Source organism: Plecotus auritus (genome assembly GCF_963455305.1).
Source record: "Plecotus auritus genome assembly, chromosome: X".
In the NCBI taxonomy this organism is placed as follows: Eukaryota; Metazoa; Chordata; class Mammalia; order Chiroptera; family Vespertilionidae; genus Plecotus; species Plecotus auritus.
The window spans coordinates 79,244,113-79,263,246 of NC_137784.1; the positions used below are offsets into that span (position 1 = coordinate 79,244,113).

Below are 19,134 nucleotides of genomic sequence, written 5' to 3' on the forward strand. Positions count from 1 at the left end.
TTGGCACTCAAATATCTTCATAGTCTTTAAAAACAACTATGTTTTATAAGGCAGATTTAATATATTAGTCCCATATTTTTGCTGCTTTGCTATTTTTTCTTAGTATTTCTTTCCCTGAGGCAAGCACGAGATTTCCTTTCCCCTTCTCTCCACCCTCATTGGCATCCGCTGCTTCGACCCAACCCACACCCTCCCTGCCTCTCACCAGGCTAGTCTCAGCTCTCTGATGATACTATATTCTCAGGATGGGATATTGACTATCTGGTTCTCAGATCATGTTCCTAACTTTTCTCAAAGTCAATTATCCTCCTTGGAAATCACCCACATACCTAACTCTGACCTTTTCTTTAGTCTATTCTGTGAACCTGCACTGGTCTTGTTCCCTCTCTGGGTCTGTTATCCTTTCAATAAAATTATACAATTCTAGCCTCCCCCTGCTTGGTCATACAATCTGTTTATGGAATCAATAGCTTGTATTTTGTCCTCATTCAGCTGGAGGATTTGGAGAATATTATTTAAAAGACAAATTTTTCTTTTCTATTGTGTTTCTAAAGCTGAGTGGAGGGGAGAGGGTGCTTATTTGCCAAGGAGTGGGGAGAGGGGAAATGTGGACAGGGCCAAGGGCAGCTATGAGTGAGGGTTGCGGTTGGGGTCAGAGTTGGAAGGACTCTGGAAGATAGCATCTAAGTTTTTGACCTTGACCCCCTCACCAAAACTACCACTTCCATGGCTTCTGACACTTGTGCTGCCACATCCTATAGCAAATAGATTCAAGTATCAGTTGGAGGCTTCCAGGACCTCTTTATTTTTTTTTTAATTTCCAGCCCCAAACATTTCCAGATGTCTCTGCAGTGAAGTAAAATTCCACATAGGCAAGTCTTAGGAAAAAAAAGAGAAAGAAAAAAATTGGAAGTGAAAGGCAGAAAAGAGAAGATGGAGCCCTTACAGAAGGGAGTATCCCTGAGGAGGTGGGGACAGGAGGAGGAAAAGGGGAGGAGGAAAGTGGGCCTGTCCCTTTAAGGGGGTTGGCTGTCAATCAGAAAGCCCTTTTCATTGCTGGAGAAGAGGACAAAGATACTCAGAGAGAAAAAGTAAAGGAACGAAGAAGGAGACTGGAGAGACCAGGATCCTTCCAACTGAACAAAGACGCAAAGCAGACTAGCCAGCCGGCTACAGTTGGAGTCAGAGTCCCAAAGTCATGGGTGAGTTTAAAAAACTTTAGCATGGAAGATTTAAGCAGGCACAGTAATACGCAATAGTATTTATGAGTTTGGGTTTTGGGGGTTTTCAATGGTTTAAATGAGTTGTGCTTTGGCACTTGTTTTTTTTTTTTTTTTTTTTTTTTTAATTCCTTAGCACTCTATTAGATGAACTCTGTCTCTGCTGTATTGAGATTGATGCTTTATTGCCAAATAATTCCAGCAGCACGTGGACAGTTCCACAGGTCCTTAGAGAGAGTGCCCAGTGGGCTGGATGTGGTCATGTGTATTCCTACCCCCTCACTTCCTTCTACCTTCTCTTTTCCCCTGGTTCCTGGGCTCTGGTAATGGCCAGGTCAGCTGACATCCTGGCTCTTCTGGAGGCAACTGATTGTTGGGTACCCCTCAGATGTACTAAATAACTGCTTGCTTCATACAAAATTTGAACCACATTTGGCTATAGTGGGAAATTGGAGAACAAGGCAAGATGGATTCAGGATTGGCCATGGCCAAGGAGGTAAATCTTAAGTTCAAAAAATGAAAATAAAGTCTTCAATGGCTTTACCATGGGGAATGGATATGAATAGGTGTGTGTGTATATATGTGTGTGAATGTATGAACATGTATGGTTAGCCATGTTTAGCAAATATCACAGCCTTAGCCTTCCTGAAGGCATAGACCAAACTCTAAATTCCTCTATGACAAGGAGGCTTCTGAGACCTTAGGGCTCTGGTTGACTTGGTTGAGTACCAAGGGCTTCTACAGGTTTCATAAACAAAGAGAGAAGCTAGGAAGTCTGGTCTCTGGTAGTGTCTACTCTGAGCAAGGTGTGACACAGCGTGCCACAGATACATGTAGACATTGCTTACATGTGGCAAAAGCTTGAATGCAGCCTACGTAAAATGAGAATCGATTGCTCTGTGTGTTCACCATCTAATGTAGTATCCAGAAGATTCCAACAACATCCAAGAAGACAGGTTTTCAACTCTATTAAGCTGTGTCAGCTTTTAGGTTATTTTATCCTGAAACATCAAGAGAGCTCTTTTCAGCATGTATTCAGGTAGAATTATTAAGAGGGCAGAGCACTGAATTAGAAGTCAATACAATCAAGTTTAAATCCCAGATCTGCCATGTATAAACTTCATGACCTTGGGTAGATCATTGTGAATTATCACTTTTTCATCTGGAAAATGGGGATCACAATAACTGTTCTGTATACTTTCAAGGTTGTGAAAATCAAGGAATAATGATGTGAAAGTTCTTTGAAAATGGCCAAGCTGTATATCCATTATAAATCATGATGATAACCATTATTATAAAATAGCTCATGTACAGGATGACTTACATTTTCCAAAGTGGTTGGTTTTTCTTTTTCTGCACTTTGTGCAGTTGAGTAAAAATCATTTGATCAATTGAATGTGGCCAGGTAAAAGGTGAATGTTGAAGAAACTCAATTCTTGCCCAAGGTAATATTGGAAAACCTACCTGATATCATGTTTGGGTAGGTTGTGATTTAAAAATGGAGATGGAGTAAAGAAGGGTACTGAATATTACTTCCTCAGGGGATGAAAGTGTGTGGCTGTTTAACAATTTGGAAAGTAAATTGTTAAATTTACTTTGTCAGTGCCAGTAGATGAATTATATCATGAAATCTGTGGTTGGAAGGAACTTTAGAAGCTGTCCAAGCCAAATCTTAATGCAGAAGTACCTTTTACAACAGCCAATTAAATATTCCCACAGCCTCTTCTTAATCACCTCCAGAAACAGTGACCTCACTACCTCAACCATATAGAATCCTGTAGGATTGGAAGCTTTCTTTCAAGATTAAGAGGAACACTGAATCCAGTAGTGTCTGCACAAAAGGTTTATGGGGGAAATGGTAGTTCTTTAAACCTTGTTCCAATTTTGGAGGAGGATGTTCCAAATGAATCTTTGGGATAACAATGGAACCAGAAAAGAGCCGAAGAGCAGTAGCTGATTATTCTCTGCTCAGTAATACAATGCCATTACTGAACAGCAAAACATTGGCTACTGTACATCTGTTGTCTGAGAACAGTGGCTGTTACCCTGGTAACCAGACTATGATGTTTCCCTCCAAAGGTGGCTGTTTGCTGAGCAGTGTAGTTTTGGCTGGCTCAGAGTGAGTGGGTGTACTCAAGCAAAAAGAGTGGAGGCAGAGCAGGGGTCCAGTTTTACAAAATGCCTGAAGACTAACTGAATCCCACGCTGATTCCAAGAATGCTACAAGAAAGCCAGGAGCTAAAAAGAAACCAGATCCAAACCAGCATATTCACTTACTCTTCTTAGAGACACTTACTGAAATGATCACGGCTAGCCTTACACACCCCACTCCTCACCTTGGCCCTACAGAGCCAGAGAGCTCTTAGAGATCCAGGCAGATGTAAAAATCTGCTCTGCTTCAAGGGGCTTTCATCCTGGCTCTGCACTAGGAAAGCCAGTTTACTCAACAGCCCAACAATTAGACCTATTCTTTCAAAGCTATCTAAGTAGTAACAAGGCTCAAGAAACCCCTGGGAGATGGGTTGGAGGGGAAATAAAGTCTTCAAACCCATCAAGGCAAACCCCCCAGACAGTGGCATCTTTTTTCTCTTGTTGCTTTTTTGTGTAATATACTGAAGCCCTGAAAAGTATCATTAGAGTATAGTTCTTAATCTTGAAAGAAAGCAACAGTAAAAACACCCTCCTTGCCCATAGAAATTCAGGTCCAGGGAAGATCTAGTCAGGGTAGTGACATGATCAGGAAAGGTCACATCAGTAATGGCAGGCAAACAGAGCAGCTTTTCCTTCCTTTTCCACTGTCAGGGCCTAGCCAGCCGTGGGCAAACTACAGCCCGCGGGCCGGATCCGGCTGTTCTGTCCGGTTCTCTTGCTCTCCCCTCCGCTCCTTTACTTTGAATTTATATTAGTTCACACAAACACTCCATCCAAGCTTTTGTTCCGGCCCTCCGGTCCAGTTTAAGAACCCATTGTAGCCCTCGAGTAAAAAAGTTTGCCCACCCCTGGCCCAGTGCTAAACTTACATCAAAAGCGCAGCAAGTACTGATGGATTAATTCCTCCTTGGCGATTTTAAATGGTCCTAAGAGTAATCTCTTACTTGTGCTGGCCTCTGAGCTCTCTTCCAGGATGGACTCTGAAAAAGGGTCAGTGATATCCCAAGGAAGACAACAGAGTTCCCCAGATCAGATTTGCAATTCAACCAATAAGAGAGGAGAAATTAGTAGGAGACTGACCTAAGGAATAAGGTATGGAAACTGTAGTCTCTTAGCTTAGTGTCAGTTGCTTCTTTTTCACCTTTCCATATGTGGGCAAGTTGAAGATAGTACATGGATAGAGTTTAACAATAAAGCTTCTACTCCAGCCTCCCAAAGTTTGGATATAAATGGGTTTTGTGTGTGTGTGTGTGTGTGTGTGTGTGTGTGTGTGTGTGTGTGTGAGTGTGTGTTGGGAAGGAGCAGGGAATATAGGAAACAAGGTGGTCCAGATGCTGTTGCCATGGTAATATTAATACCCATACAAAGAGGAGGCTGAGATTCCTTTTGATTTAACTCTGTCCATATGACTTGTCTATTTAGCAGGCTTGAATTGTCATGTCCCATGACTGTAGGGCCCTTTTCCATCCTTTAAATGTGGTATAAGTGCTTATTTCACGTAGGAAAGACAAGATTATAGGCAGGGCCTTGTCTGACCAGGATAAGGCCAGAAGCAAAAGTCTTTGCCACTAGTACCTCCTTCTGATTGTTGCTTTATTCCTGGTACCCACCCCCCATCCCCATCCATCCCCAGTACCAGTCACGGCTGCTCTAGCATCTTGGCCCTGTCAACTGCTTATAGACCCTGATCAAGGAGGCCTCTGTTCATGGGGTGAGGTTAAGGGGTGGGCTCTGGAAGGAGGGTAAGTGCAAATTAGAGACATAGGGAGATAGGGCCAGTTTTTTACTCAATGAGCCTGCCTGTTGTTTAGTTCAATTGTATAGGGTTCTATCTCTCCCTTTGTCAGCTGGATTCAAGGGACAGGCTGGGCCTGTGCAAAGCACAAACGGTCTCTTTCTACCATCCCTTTCGATGAGGCCCTTCCTCTCCTCCCTTTGATGAGTTCCCAGATTCACACAGAATTACCATCTTGGAGCTGGTCCTTGAGGCGTGCCCAGGGCATGGGAAAGAAAGGAGGGCTTGGGAGCTCTTGGCTCCTGTTTAAAGAGACAGCATCAGGGTCAACACAGTCTCTTGGATGGACATGGACCTGAATAAGAGTCACAATAGTGCTGTCAACCTTTTTCAGACTCCTGTGAAGAACATTGGTGAGAAGGGCTTGAAGTCCTATCACAGATTGATTATACTAGTTTTGGGAGTTTGCAGATAAATCTAGCTAACAATGAATATTTCCCCTTTGCTTACATTTTGCCCACAGGGTTTGGTTATATACATTTTAACATAAGATGATAGGTAGCTTTGGTCTTTGATTCACAGACATAAGTTTGTTTTCTCTAACAAGACTGAAAGGATATTGAAGAAAGTGACTGGGCCTTATAATTCCCTTTTGTGTCTCATAGGATCTAGGTAACTGCTATTGTGCTTAATGACTGTACTGAATCTACATAAACAGAAATGAAAGGAAAACACTGGGTGTGGATCATTATTTTTCTCTATGACCTCTAGTCAAAATTAGTTGGTTTAATCGAACTGAGTTACATTGGATAATATTATTACTATATATTTTTTATGCTAACTCTACTATGTTGCAGACTGTACTTAGACTGGAAAATGTGAGACTGTCTCTTGAGAGAGATAAGGAACTTATCCAGAATTCCTCACAGCCTTCCTGAATCACACCAATACCCTTCCAACCATGAAGGATTCTGAAATGGAAAGCCTATGGCTTTATGCTCTTGTTCCCACATTCCCATGGACATTTCTTGGGCTGTGAAAAATGAAAGTGTACCAATGGACCCTTCTCAGAATATTTTGATTATCAACTACTTTGATGAAGACACAATTTCTTGCATGTTCTGAGTTTTTCCAAGTTGGAACCCAAAATTTGATTTTCTTTCAATTGGACAGATTGACAAATTCTTCACTTCTGATTAACTTACATGGCCCCAGAACAAACACTTCATTTCAATTGTGAAGAGATAGACATCTGATGCTTGTGCCGATATTGTTGAACTGCTTATAGCTCAACAGCGATAGATTTATCTAGGGCCATTTATATTTCTGACTCCATGTTAGAGACTCATTAAAACCTATGTCCTTCTTGCCCCTTGCTTTGAGTGCCAGTAGATCAGAAAGGGACTTACTAAGTTATTTGAGCTCTAAGAAAATAGATGAAAAATGGACGTGAAAAGGAAGAGTATCAGTTGGTGATTCAGAGTTGCTCCCAAGATTTAGCCTTTTATCACCCAGTAAGAACAATACATATGATACTCTCTGGTTAGGTGGAGATGATCAAGGGATCAGATACAATAAAGAGGATTTTCCTTCATCTTTACAACACTGGAGTGGGCATTAGCTAAAACTTAGAGTGGAATTCTCTGGTTAGCAAGGGTTCAAGTTCTTCCATCCCTGATCACACCTGCATCACCATTTAGCCGTTCCCAGGGTAAAAAAGCTGGGGTGAGTGAGTGGGCACAGGATAGTCACTTGCTAGGGTGGATGGCTCTCCTTACTCTAAACAAACAGTTCTGCCATTGTTCTCTGGGCATGACCCCCTCCCCACCCCCAGGCCTGTGGGCCCCTACAGAATACCAATGAGGCTCCTGAGATCTCTGGGAGAAACAAGGCTTCTTTGTTTGGGGGAGCTATGGAGGGCTCTGTCCAAGCCCTGACCCTGTGCTAGGGAGAGAGGGAACAGTGGGGTCACTGACCTTACCCTCCCCCAAACCCAAGCTTCAGAGAACTTCTTTACTAGAAGAGTCTAAGAGTTTGGGGGTGGGGAAGACTTGGAGAGACAGAGAAGGAATATGGCAGCACTGTTTACTTCCAAGCTCCTTTTCTTGACTTACAATATGCATCTAGTTAGTATCTTAACCTGTTGTGAAATTTCTTGAACGTTTCCTAAGAATAATGATCAATTTCAAATGTGTTTTTCTTTTGGTATACACATGCATATGTGTTCATAGTTGCATGTATGCGTGTGTGTGGTGTGTGTGTATATGCCACAGGCTCACTTTGATGAGACACTCTTACCGGGCAGTATTGTAAAATTCACGCTAAGTAAACTCTGCATTCACTTATGGCATCACAGCTACATATTGCTTCCAATAGAGGCCAAGTTTTCTGACATCAATTCTTGGGAAAAAAATTCAGTTCTGCTACAAATGTCAACTACTTACTTTGCTTGGCTTGAGCTTCCATGCTTAATCTCTGCTGTGATATATAAGAATTTTTGAGGAAGAGGCTCTTTGAGGACTAAGGAAGGGCTGTCATTTTAGGGGATGGTGGGTGTAGGACTCACTCATTTTGTGGCTCCGAGAACAAATAAATGTGTCTATCTCAATTTTCCATGATAGAGATAATTTGGTCCTTCAGAAAATGTTCACATTGATGTAATTCTGCCATGAAAATCACCAGATGGTTAAGCACTCAGAGATAAAAAGAAGCTGTATTGGTATTAATAGGGTTGGGCAAAGGAGTCCTCTAGTCCCCAGTACCCTGGTATAGATAAGTGAGCTTTGTATGAAAATCCAAACCTAAAAATTAATACAATTTACTTTCTTTTTGTAAGAAGTCCCAACATGCTCTTCTAAAATAGCACTTTTCAGCACACTTGCTGATTATTTGTGTGTATGTACTAGTATATATATATATACAAATAATTCATATATACATATATAAAATGCAAAATAATTCATATATCATATATACATATGATATATATGAATATATATATAAAATCTGTGTGTATATTTGTATATTGTATATGTATATATACAAAGAACTTTTTTCTAAAAGATTAACATTTTTATTTCTTGTACCTTTTGGGGATCAGGCCAAGAGGCCAGAGGGAGCCATCCTCTACCAAACTCATTCTTCTCAGTAAACAAGATTCCCATATGACTGAATCTGTTGTTTATGTCTTCACATCTCACATAACACCTAGCACAATGCTAGGCACATAGTAGGTACTCCATAAGAGTCGATGGGTGACTAAAACAAACAAATAAGAATGATAAGACAGGAGGGAATGATTGCATAATCTCTCTGGCTTGCTACTTGAATTATTGATTATTAATACCCCCCCCCCCCACACACACACACACACAAATTCTGGGAATTAAAAGAAAGGACTTATTTTCAAGAATGGAACAAAGTATGGTTCTGGTGTCAGTCTCACATTCCAGAAGCCTAAAGTTCTAGACTCTCCTGATTTTGGACTCTGGGGTGACACTTCATCCATGCATGCGAGCACAGGTCTGGCAGAGAGGTAAGAGTGGCATTACCTTCCTATTGTACATTCCTGATTGTTTCCCCTCCTTCTTCCCCAGGTTTATTAGAGTGCTGTGCAAGATGTCTCATAGGGGCCCCCTTTGCCTCCCTGGTGGCCACTGGATTGTGTTTCTTTGGGGTGGCACTGTTCTGTGGCTGTGGACATGAAGCCCTCACTGGTACAGAAAAACTAATTGAGACCTATTTCTCCAAAAACTACCAGGACTATGAGTATCTCATCAATGTGTAAGTACCTGTCATCCCATAAAAACCCCTCTCTTTTTCTCTCCATCTTGGAGATACAGAACTCATACTTAGTGACAAGTAGGGGATTGATGTGGCACCGGAAAGGATTCCTGAGTCTTTCCTCTGTGTGCAGATTCCACCTATGCCACAACTCCACATCTGAGCCCCCAAATAAGGGAAAAGTGCCAAGTTCAGAAAGTAGGGGTCTACCTGCTAGCCCATCTCCTACCCCTTGTTTTCTTCCATGCATTCTAAATTTTGCTCAGTAGGGTTAACCTTGACTGAGTTGGAGACTCCAAAGTGATAGATATAGAGAACTCGGGGGAGGCAAAATGACTGGACAAAGTAGGGCCACTGCTCTTGGTTTGATACCCCACTTGAGTCTGCACATACTCAGTCCTAGCTTCTCTTATTCCTAGTGCTAGTTAGACTCCTGTTTCCTCATCACTTTTTAAAAAAAAATATATATTTGTTTATTAATTTCAGAGAGGAAGGGAGTGGGGGAGAGAGAGAGAGAGAGAGAGAGAGAGAGAGAGAGAGAGAGAGAGAGAGAAACATCAATGAAGAGAGAGAATCATTGATTGGCTGCCTCCTTCATGCCCCCCACTGGGGACCAAGCCCGCAACCTGGGCATGTGCCCCTGACCGGAACTGAACCCAGGACCCTTCAGTCCGCAAACCAATGCTCTGTCCACTGAGCCAAACCAGCCAGGGCCCTCATTACTTTTCTTGTTCAACTCCTATCTCCTCTGAAGGAGCATCTTTGAAAGGTCAGGCAAAGGAGACTAGGGCTATGGTTGTTCAGGTCATAGGGTGAGCAAGGTGTGGATTGAGGAGCATGTGCTTCTGGCTGCACATTCCCTATCTTCCTTTACTTCAATCCAGACAAGGTGGAAGCATGGAGATGGAGATTTGTGATCCCTCTAAAGACTCCCTAATCTTGTTTAAGTGCTCACTTAAATGTCCATCTCACTTATGCAGGAAGGGAACTGGTTCCTCAGTTAATAAGATTTTCTGTTCTAATTTGTCTATCTGTTAATGCAGGATCCATGCCTTCCAGTATGTCATCTATGGAACTGCCTCTTTCTTCTTCCTTTATGGGGCCCTCCTGCTGGCTGAGGGCTTCTACACCACCGGCGCAGTCAGGCAGATCTTTGGCGACTACAAGACCACCATCTGCGGCAAGGGCCTCAGTGCAACGGTAACAGGGGGCCAGAAGGGGAGGGGTTCCAGAGGCCAACATCAAGCTCATTCTTTGGAGCGGGTGTGTCATTGTTTGGGAAAATGGCTAGGACATCCCGACAAGGTGATCATCCTCAGGATTTTGTGGCAATAACAAGGGGTGGGGGACAATTGGGCGTGAGTCTGTGGCCTCACCCTCACCCAAGACTGGGCCCTTTCTAGGTGCCTGGCCTTTTAGTGAGGAAGTGATGGCTACAGCCGAACGAGGTCAGGAAGAACGTGGTGCCCAGCTGGCTTAGCCTCACCTTTGAAAAATTCCCTAGAAAATTTCATCTCAAAATGAAAAGCATGAGTTTTGTGGGATACTTTGTACAATCAGACCATTTCTGAGCCATCTGTTGATCCCTTTACTCCCCTCCTAGGAGGGACCACAACAAGAGATCTGACTGTCCAAGAATCTAAAATGCTACCCACAGGACTGAAATGTAGGTAGCTAATCTTAGAGGGAGGATCGATCATGGAAATTAAATAATTGACTCCAAGGTGGAATTCACAATATTCTGGGATCCTACACTGTTGAAGGTCCCAGGGGAACCAGGATAAATCTACATATTTAACGCTTCATCTTTGACTGGGGGCTATCCATGTTTCTATTGAGGCACACATTGGTTTTCAGCCTCTAGAGTTAAAGGTTCCTTTGGGGGCTAAACATCTGTGGGTTATGGTGATGTCTTTTGTGGCCAGCAGTTGGCTTAGAAAGGTGTTGGTTTTTTAATCTGAAATTTAAATCTCCTATCGGCTTTGTTTAATGACTAGGGATCAAAAGTTCTGTGACAAGAAACATTTTCTAAGCTCAGCCTAAGGCAAGAAATGGCACGACTTTCTTTCAAGATCTGTTTTGATTTTTTCACACCTTATCTGCCCAACAAATCTCCTGAAACCTCTCTAACCCAGGGGTCCTTCTCACTCCAATCCCCACCCATTCCTGCCACCCTCTGTCACACCCAGGGCCAGTTCTCTAGTAGATACTGCCAATGACATTTGGCAGAGATGCCCTGCTTACTAATTTCATATGGTGGAGATCTCTGGAATTTGGTTGCATTTCTGGCACATACCACTCCAGGATCTCCCAGTTTGTGTTTCAATGTCTACAGGCTAATGCTCATTTCTAATCACACCATGTCAATTGTTTTAGTTTGTTGGCATCACCTATGCCCTGACCATTGTGTGGCTACTGGTGTTTGCCTGTTCTGCTGTGCCTGTGTACATTTACTTCAACACCTGGACCACCTGCCAGTCTATTGCCTTCCCCAGCAAGACCTCTGCCAGTATAGGCAGTCTCTGTGCTGATGCCAGAATGTATGGTGAGTTAGTGCATGGGTGTCTTGGCTTCTCAATCCTCTTATGGAAGCATATTAATTTAGTTCTTTATTTGGGGTAAGGAGGGTGATAATTATGGGGGAAAATAAGAGGGATGCCTGGACCTTAGTTTATTAAACCCTCACCACTCAAACTGGAGAGATTTCTTCCCTTCGAAAGAAATTTCTTGGAAGGGGGCAGGGGAAGATTTCTTGACTGTACACTCTGCTCTACCCTATTTGACTGCTGTTCCCAGCAGTACATTTCAATAACAAATATAAGATTTCACAACTGTTCAATACCACCTTCTATTTTTTGGTAAATCCTTAGAAAAGAGAATCCTGATTGTTAGTAGGATCGAATTTTCAGCCAGGATGATTAAAGTTGGAAGAAAGACTCTGAAGGAAAGTCGCCATGTAGCCCTACAAATCCATGAGCTCACCTTAGTTGATTTGTGTATTTTACTTAGGTGTTCTCCCATGGAATGCTTTCCCTGGCAAGGTGTGTGGCTCTAACCTTCTGTCCATCTGCAAAACAGCTGAGGTGAGTGAGCCATCTGGGTTACTTTACAGTGGAATGGCTAGTACCATACAAGTTCCTTCCCATGGCCTTTAATTTTAAGGACCACAGTTTCTCTTTGCTCGATTTTGAGTTGGCGGATTGTTTTCTACAAAATATTGATTTAGTGTGCCTGAGCCAATGAGCATAGATAGTAAAATATGTATGTTCCCTAGAGCTGCATAGAATGCCTTCCATTTCAAGACTTCATGCCTTAAAAGAGAAATTTGTAGCTTTAGGTATAGATAGAGCTTAATCGTAAAATCCCCCAAGTGGAAATTTTTATTCTTTTAGTTAAAAACCTTATGAAGAAAATGGCTTGTGCACAGAAATATTCATGGGTTTTACAAAAACACTTTCAGTTTGGAATTTCTCAATCTCCAATGTGAAGTAAAAACAGTACATTTGAAGAAGGAAAACATTGTATTGAGACAGGATATTGTACACAAATGAATCAAAGGATTAAAAGTAATCCTGAGGAAGAAGGCGGTGAATAATTTCTTTGAAAACAAGATGTTGGTTTTAAATTTTGGGACCCTGGGCACAATTATAAGAAGCCAGTTGATTAAAATATTTTATGTGTATTTTATGAGTATTCTGTGTTCTGAGTATTATGATGTACATTTAGGAACGGAAGGCTTACACTCAAGGAAGTGACAACTTAGAGATGCATAATTAGCACACAGAAAGATATCAGCATTTATTCAGAAAGCTGTGTTTATGATATACAGCAGAGCATATTTTTACTGTTGCAAGAAATAGTTCTTCTTTTTGCATTTTGTTGTAGTTCCAAATGACCTTCCACCTGTTTATTGCTGCATTTGTGGGGGCTGCAGCCACACTGGTTTCACTGGTAAGTTGCCTTTGGATTATCTTGGCCAATAAACGGTCCTGGGATAGCTGGTGTTCAGCTATGCTGCAAGGTGAAAAGGTAGACTCCTTCTAACCTTGAAATGCTGGAGAGAAGCTACAGGGAAGAGACAGCAAAGTGTAGAGACTGTATACCTCTATTTTGGTTGGCAGGGCATAAAAACTTCAGAAATTAGGCAGGGACAAGAAAAGTGGTATGAGGAAAGAGGAGGTAAGAGATTCATAGACAAGAATGATAATATTTGGCATTTACAGAGCATGTAATATTGCCAAATGCTTTGCAATCCTACATTATAGTTAATTCCCAACACATCCTGGTCAGATCAGTTTCAAGAACACTGAAATATTACTAAACATAATATTCCAAAGCTTAGAATTCTATATACTGTAAATATGACTCTGTCTTGTATACTTTCCAAGGGATTTAGTTACTCTCCTGAAAATATGGGAAGGACTCCCTAACAGTATGAGAACTGTTATTGCTATAATGTGATTCTATGTCCCAAGTTCTGTTGTTGGTGTTACAACACAGTGTCAATGTAGTGCATTCACGGTTCACATTAAAAACCTAGGGCAATGAAGGGTGAGGCAATTTATCTGAAGTCATTGAATAAGTGGTGAATGTGCAAGGATAAGCTCACAGAACTCCTGGCCCTTACTGCTGAGGTTTTTATAAAGTCTAGTTGTTTCTCATTTTGTAAAATAAATTGATGTACTGGAGGGCTGTGTTGCACAGTGTGGCTGTGTGTCTGCAGCAAGCACTCTATGATTCCAGGTCACTCAGACATGAAAGTAAGATGATGGCAGACCTATGTATCATTTACGTTTCCCTCAGGAAAAGTCAGTGGTAGGCCAAGCACAGTATGGAATAAATCAGGCCGAGTTGGTTCTCTAGACCTGGGACATTGGAAGAAAGTGTTTCAGAAAGGACTTCTAGTCAAGTACATAGGACAAAAACCTGGGACATGCTGCATTTTATAGAACAGGGATTTTTCCTTTATTTAGCTATGATTTTATTTCATCACTTCTTTTTTAAAAATGTATTTCAATTGATTTCAGAGAGGAAGGGAGATGGAGAGAGAGATAGAAACATCAATAATGAGAAACATCAATAATGAGAGAGAATCACTGATTGGCTGCCTCCTGCACGCCTCCCACTGGGAATCGAACCCATGACCTCCTGGTTTATATGTTGACAGTCAACCATTGAGCCACCATGGCTGTGCTATTTCATCACTTCTTCATTCCCAAAGGGACTGGAGGAGAGAGAAAGCTTCCTTTTCTACTCTTACTCATATTATCTCTCTGTTCCTTACAGCTCACCTTCATGATTGCTGCCACTTACAACTTTGCTGTCCTTAAACTCATGGGCCGAGGCACCAAGTTCTGATCGCCTGTAGAAACTTCCCTTTTTCTAACAGCAAGGCTCTAACCACACAGCCTACAGTGCTGCATCTCCCATGTTAACTCTTTGCCTTTACCACTGACTGTCCCTCTTCTTACTTGATGAGTGTAACAAGAAAGGGGAGTCTTGTGGTGATTGATGTCTCTCTGTGGACTCTCCCCTCTTATGTTCCTCTTTTAGTCATTTTGCTTCACAGCTGTTTCCTGCTAGAAATGGGAAATGCTTAAGATGGTGACTCCACCACTACAAGTCACAAAGAAACAGAGGCTCTACTTCAACTTACAAGCATCTCCTGAGGACCAGGGAGTGTTTTCTTCTCAAAGGGCACTTCCACTGATGAAACAAAGTGGAAAGAAAGATGCACAAGTAGAGAGAAGCAATGTACCTGGCCCCATTATCATCTATAGGGACCAAGTATATTCTTGGTGTGCAAAACAGAGAGCTCAGTCCTGTCTCCCTATTACCACTGAAAATAGAAGGGAAAAAAAAGAATGCCAGTAAAACAGTAAGAGCATTTGCCCAAATCTACCTATTGCAGCTGGGAGAAGGGGGTCAAAGCAAGGATCTTTCACCCATAGAAAGAGAGCACTGACCCCCATGGCGAAGGACTATTTAAGCCCTAACTCAGCCAACCTTACTTATAGCATAAGGGAGCATAGTGTCTGTGTAGACAGAGGGGGCACCTTGCCTTACACCTCATTAAAGAAGAGAAACAGGGTGTTGTCAGCATTTTCTCATTCCCTTCTCCTTGAGAACAGCTACCATGACAACCCTGTGGTTTCCAAGGAGCTGAGAATAGAGAAAAACTAGCTCAGATGAAAAAAGACTGGCTTAAGTAATAGCAATTGCTAGTGGCTAATGGTGTAAATGGAGCCAGCCCTCTGGTAGACACAAGATAGATAACTCTTTGGATAGCGGTTTTTTTTTTTTTTTTCCTGTTAATTACTTGTGTACTCTGGCCTCTGTAATAACTTCACAATGGTGCTCTTCTCATAGGGTATTATCCATTCAGTCATTGTAGGTGATTTAAAGATCTTGATTTGTTTCAGACTGATGCACATTTCACATTTTCCAATTTGTTTATCACTTGGTCAGGGCTGTATCACAAAGGTCTGGAGAATGATCCTTTGAACATGATTCTTTAATGAAAATTGGACATTAAACATCACAAATGATGTGTAAAATTGGCTAGTTCCATACATCTACTGGAATTTTCTATAAATTATTCTGCCTTTTGCAGAAACAGATTTGGTGAATTTTAATCTCAATTTGAATATCCTTTTATTTTAATAATTAGTTGATTGTTCTTTCTAGCTAGTGGGGGATGATTTAATGATGTTACCTTGGTGTGTTAAAGAGTAAGATTTAACATACAGGTTATTCTCTCCTATAGATCACTAAACGGAATACACCAGCTGTCAGCTATTCAGTTGGCAAGCTTCCACAGAAAAGGAAAGGTGGAAAGATTTTGAAACCTGAATAGCTCCCAGGCTTCAGTCTTCTCTTTCTTGTTTATTAACTTTGGGTTAAAATATAAAAGGCTGATTGGTCATTATTGAAGGAAAGGTTTTATGGGTATGACTGTAGGCAGCTCTTTTGTTGTAAAGAGTTGCATATTTTTCCCCCAAAGTGGTTTCAGCAATGTTTAAGGAGGTGTAAGGTTTGTACAAAAAGACACTTGATATTTGTTTTCAGACCAGTATACCAGATAAGCTTCCAGGCTGCATGGAGGGAGGAGATGGAGAAAGTTCTGTAAGAAACCAATCAAGATCAAGGAAAGTGAAGTAATCCATACCTTGTGTTTTGTTTTGATTTAATAGCATAACAAATAACCAACTCTTCCCTGAAAACCTCCCAGGCATACATACACACATATACACACACAAAGAGGGTTAATCAACTGCAAGAGTTTCCTTCATTTCTGATATAGAACTTCAATTTTAACACACATAAAGGATAAACTTTTAGAAACTTATCTTACAAAATGTATTTTATAAAATTAAAGAAAATAAAATTAAGAATGTTCTCAATCAAACGTTGTGTCCTCTGAGTGAATTGTTCTGTTTAACCCACAATTGAATTTGAATAATTGTATCTTTATTGTGCTTTGTTCAAGGACTTCATTCATTTTTTCAGTTCATCCAAGTCATTCTCACAATTCTCTAAAATAGATTTGATAAATTACTTCTGTTTTTATAGCTGGTGACACTAAGAAATAGAGGAAAAATAAATTAACCCAAAAATACATTTCTGAGCTTGGACTAGAATTCAGATCTTGATACCAATTCATTGCCTGTTTTAGGGTTTCTTTTCTCCTAAGTTGGGTTTCAGAGTGGTCTGCTAATTCGGAGTCAAACATGGTTACTTTAATAGAACAATGGTGCCCATCTCCGGTGTCTTTAGAATTATGTTATTGTTAGCTCTTTGAATTTTCCAATAATGAGCCCTTAATGTTTCATACATGAGTAATTCTCATGTATCTGGGAAGTACTGGATGAAAGGTTTAATGTCAAAGCAGAGCAAATATGGTAAGGGCAATATAAATTTAGTTTGTGGCAGGACAGTATTAAAATGATTAGTAACATCCGCCCTAACCGGTTTGGCTCAGTGGATAGAGCGTCAGCCTGTGGAATGAAAGGTCCCAGGTTCGATTCCGGTCAAGGGCATGTACCTTAGTTGCAGGCACATCCCCAATAGGGGGTGTGCAGGAGGCAGCTGATGGATCTTTCTCTCTCATTGATGTTTCTAACTCTCTAACCCTCTCCCTTCCTCTCTGTAAAAAATCAATACAATATATTTTAAAAAATAAAATGATTAGTGACATCTACTACTATGATTGGCCAACCCACTAGTCGTTGGGACACAGCATTAAATGCTCAGCTAGCATTTGGTACTCTTGGATAGTACTCTAATGACCAGCCTAAAGAAAACTCGCTTAAAATTCATTATAGATTCATTGTCTCATAGTTGCAGCTGGCAAGGAACATGACTAGAGAGAAAGGAGACTTCAGCGGGGGGCAACAAGTCAATCATCACCTAAGGAGCTCCGTTCAAAAATAGTTTCAATTTAATCTCCTGATTTCTGCTTCACTACAATTAATATTCTGCAAGCAAGTCTGGTTGGATGACTTTAAGACTAAAAGAATAAAGATATGACAAGGACTTATTTTTAGACACTGGCAAACAAGGACACAGCACTGTATTTTAAAGAATTGATTCAGAATGCTATAGAGTGAATGTATTTTTGCCTCAGAATAGCAGAAAGCCAGTTCCCAAGAAAGCTGTGTTTGTCTGCCCTTATTTGGCTCTGCCCTCTGGGACCGATCTATAGATGAAGTTTCCAGGCTCTCAAGCTGAGAGCATCTCCAGTGTATCAATTGAGCCCATTGTTCTTAGCTCTCCCACACATCATAAACCTCCTTTCTCTAAACTGAAAGAGCTCTCTTTGTGCTTAAATCAGCCAAAGATCGAGATGTAGCCGCGTATAAACAAGAAACATTTTCTTACAGCATCAGTTAGGTTGCTTTTCCTATCTTCAGGGTCAGTACTGCATGCAATTATGCAGGGTGTGGAAGCTGCAAGTTTGGCCAGAGCAACATTGGTTCATTCATTAATTCAGTCTACAAACATTTATGGAGCATGTACTAAGCTTTGTACTAAACCCTGGGAGTCTCAAGTTTGGGGGTGGTGTGGGTAGAAAGGCGATAAAGATATGATCTTAAATTCAAGAATTTCACTCAGCCTCAACCAGAACAGAGAGGTCTACTAGGGTAGAGCAAAGTGGAGGCAAGAAGCATGCAAGAAGCAATCTGACCAGCAGACTGCAATGGGCATCAGAATTCTCTTCTCAGTATGTGGGAGAGGGGTGGTTAAGGGCCATGACTTCACGTGGGTCTGGTTCTCTTGGGCCCTGATAAAAACAAAACTTCAATTTAGAGTCCTGACAACTTGTGACTTGCCCTCTCTATGTAACCCTGCTTCTGGCCTTACATGTGACAGTATTTATGCACACACTGTCCCAATGCATGCACATGCTTCCACCCACTCAGTCATTTGAGGAGTCAGAGGGCACATGGATCAGGATTTACACAAACATGGGCTATTTATCATTGCTTTTTCTCTCCATCAAGGCTAAATATGAGAAGCTGTGGAAAGGTATGTGATAATGATACAAGGTACTTCTCTCTGAATTTCCTTACTGTGAGCACACAGAGTGTGTCTATTTTGACATTAACTTTTGAATATTAAGTAACAAATGGAATAAGAATTGATTCTTATATAAACAAAATCAAATTAAAACTTGGCCTTTTCCTGTATCAATAGCAGGTAAGGAATTCAAGTCAATATCTACAAATTGGGAAAGATTTTCCTTGTTCACTCACTTGCATTGAAATAAGCAAGCATGCTTTTCACAATTTTTGTTGTCCTGCAAAGTTTGTTGTCTGTGTTCCTGCTCTGATACTCCTTGAACTGATCTACTTTATTCCAAAGGAAAGAAAAATTAGATAAAGGAATAAATATTTTCCAGATTATGAAATAACCAAAGGAAATCCAACCTTAACATTTTATTCAAACCTCCAACAAATATTTATTTAATAAATTCTCTGTGCCAAGTATTATGCTAGGTGCTAGTAATACAGCAGTGAATAAAACAAAACACAATCTCTGCTCTCATAGAACTCAACTAGACACAAAAAGGGTTAGAGAGGGAGATAGGACGTGTGGTGAAGAATGAGACTAACATCTTTTGACTGGAAAGTTAGAAAAGATAGAATCGGGGGAAAACTTGTACAGTTCCATGAAATGCAAAGGGTCAAGTAAAAGAAGATGTAGGCATGCAATTCTATATCCAGAGAAAGATGCCTGACATGC

At 41.1% G+C, this 19,134-nt stretch overlaps 1 protein-coding gene across 2 annotated transcripts; it reads left to right on the plus strand.

Annotated features, from left to right (window-relative positions):
• Nucleotides 1–952: 952 nt before the first annotated feature.
• PLP1 (proteolipid protein 1) lies at nucleotides 953–16,297 on the plus strand. 2 transcript variants are annotated; one of them, XM_080653024.1, is made up of 7 exons: nucleotides 953–1,202; nucleotides 8,703–8,889; nucleotides 9,933–10,089; nucleotides 11,266–11,434; nucleotides 11,899–11,972; nucleotides 12,775–12,840; nucleotides 14,176–16,297. In XM_080653024.1, the coding sequence occupies exons 1-7, from the start codon at nucleotides 1,199–1,201 to the stop codon at nucleotides 14,245–14,247; spliced, it is 729 nt and encodes a 242-aa protein (XP_080509150.1). In that variant the 5' UTR covers nucleotides 953–1,198; the 3' UTR covers nucleotides 14,248–16,297. The 2 variants fall into 2 exon arrangements, with proteins under 2 accessions (XP_080509150.1, XP_080509149.1); XM_080653023.1 differs by having other exon boundaries at nucleotides 1,046–1,202; nucleotides 9,933–10,194.
• The last annotated feature ends 2,837 nt before the right edge of the window (nucleotides 16,298–19,134 follow it).

Bases quoted from the DNA above. Each gene is read 5' to 3' on its own strand.
- PLP1 (XM_080653023.1), top strand. The intron at 10,195-11,265 runs GTGATCATCCTC...CAATTGTTTTAG, and splicing joins GGCTAGGACATCCCGACAAG to TTTGTTGGCATCACCTATGC. The intron at 12,841-14,175 runs GTAAGTTGCCTT...TGTTCCTTACAG, and splicing joins CAGCCACACTGGTTTCACTG to CTCACCTTCATGATTGCTGC.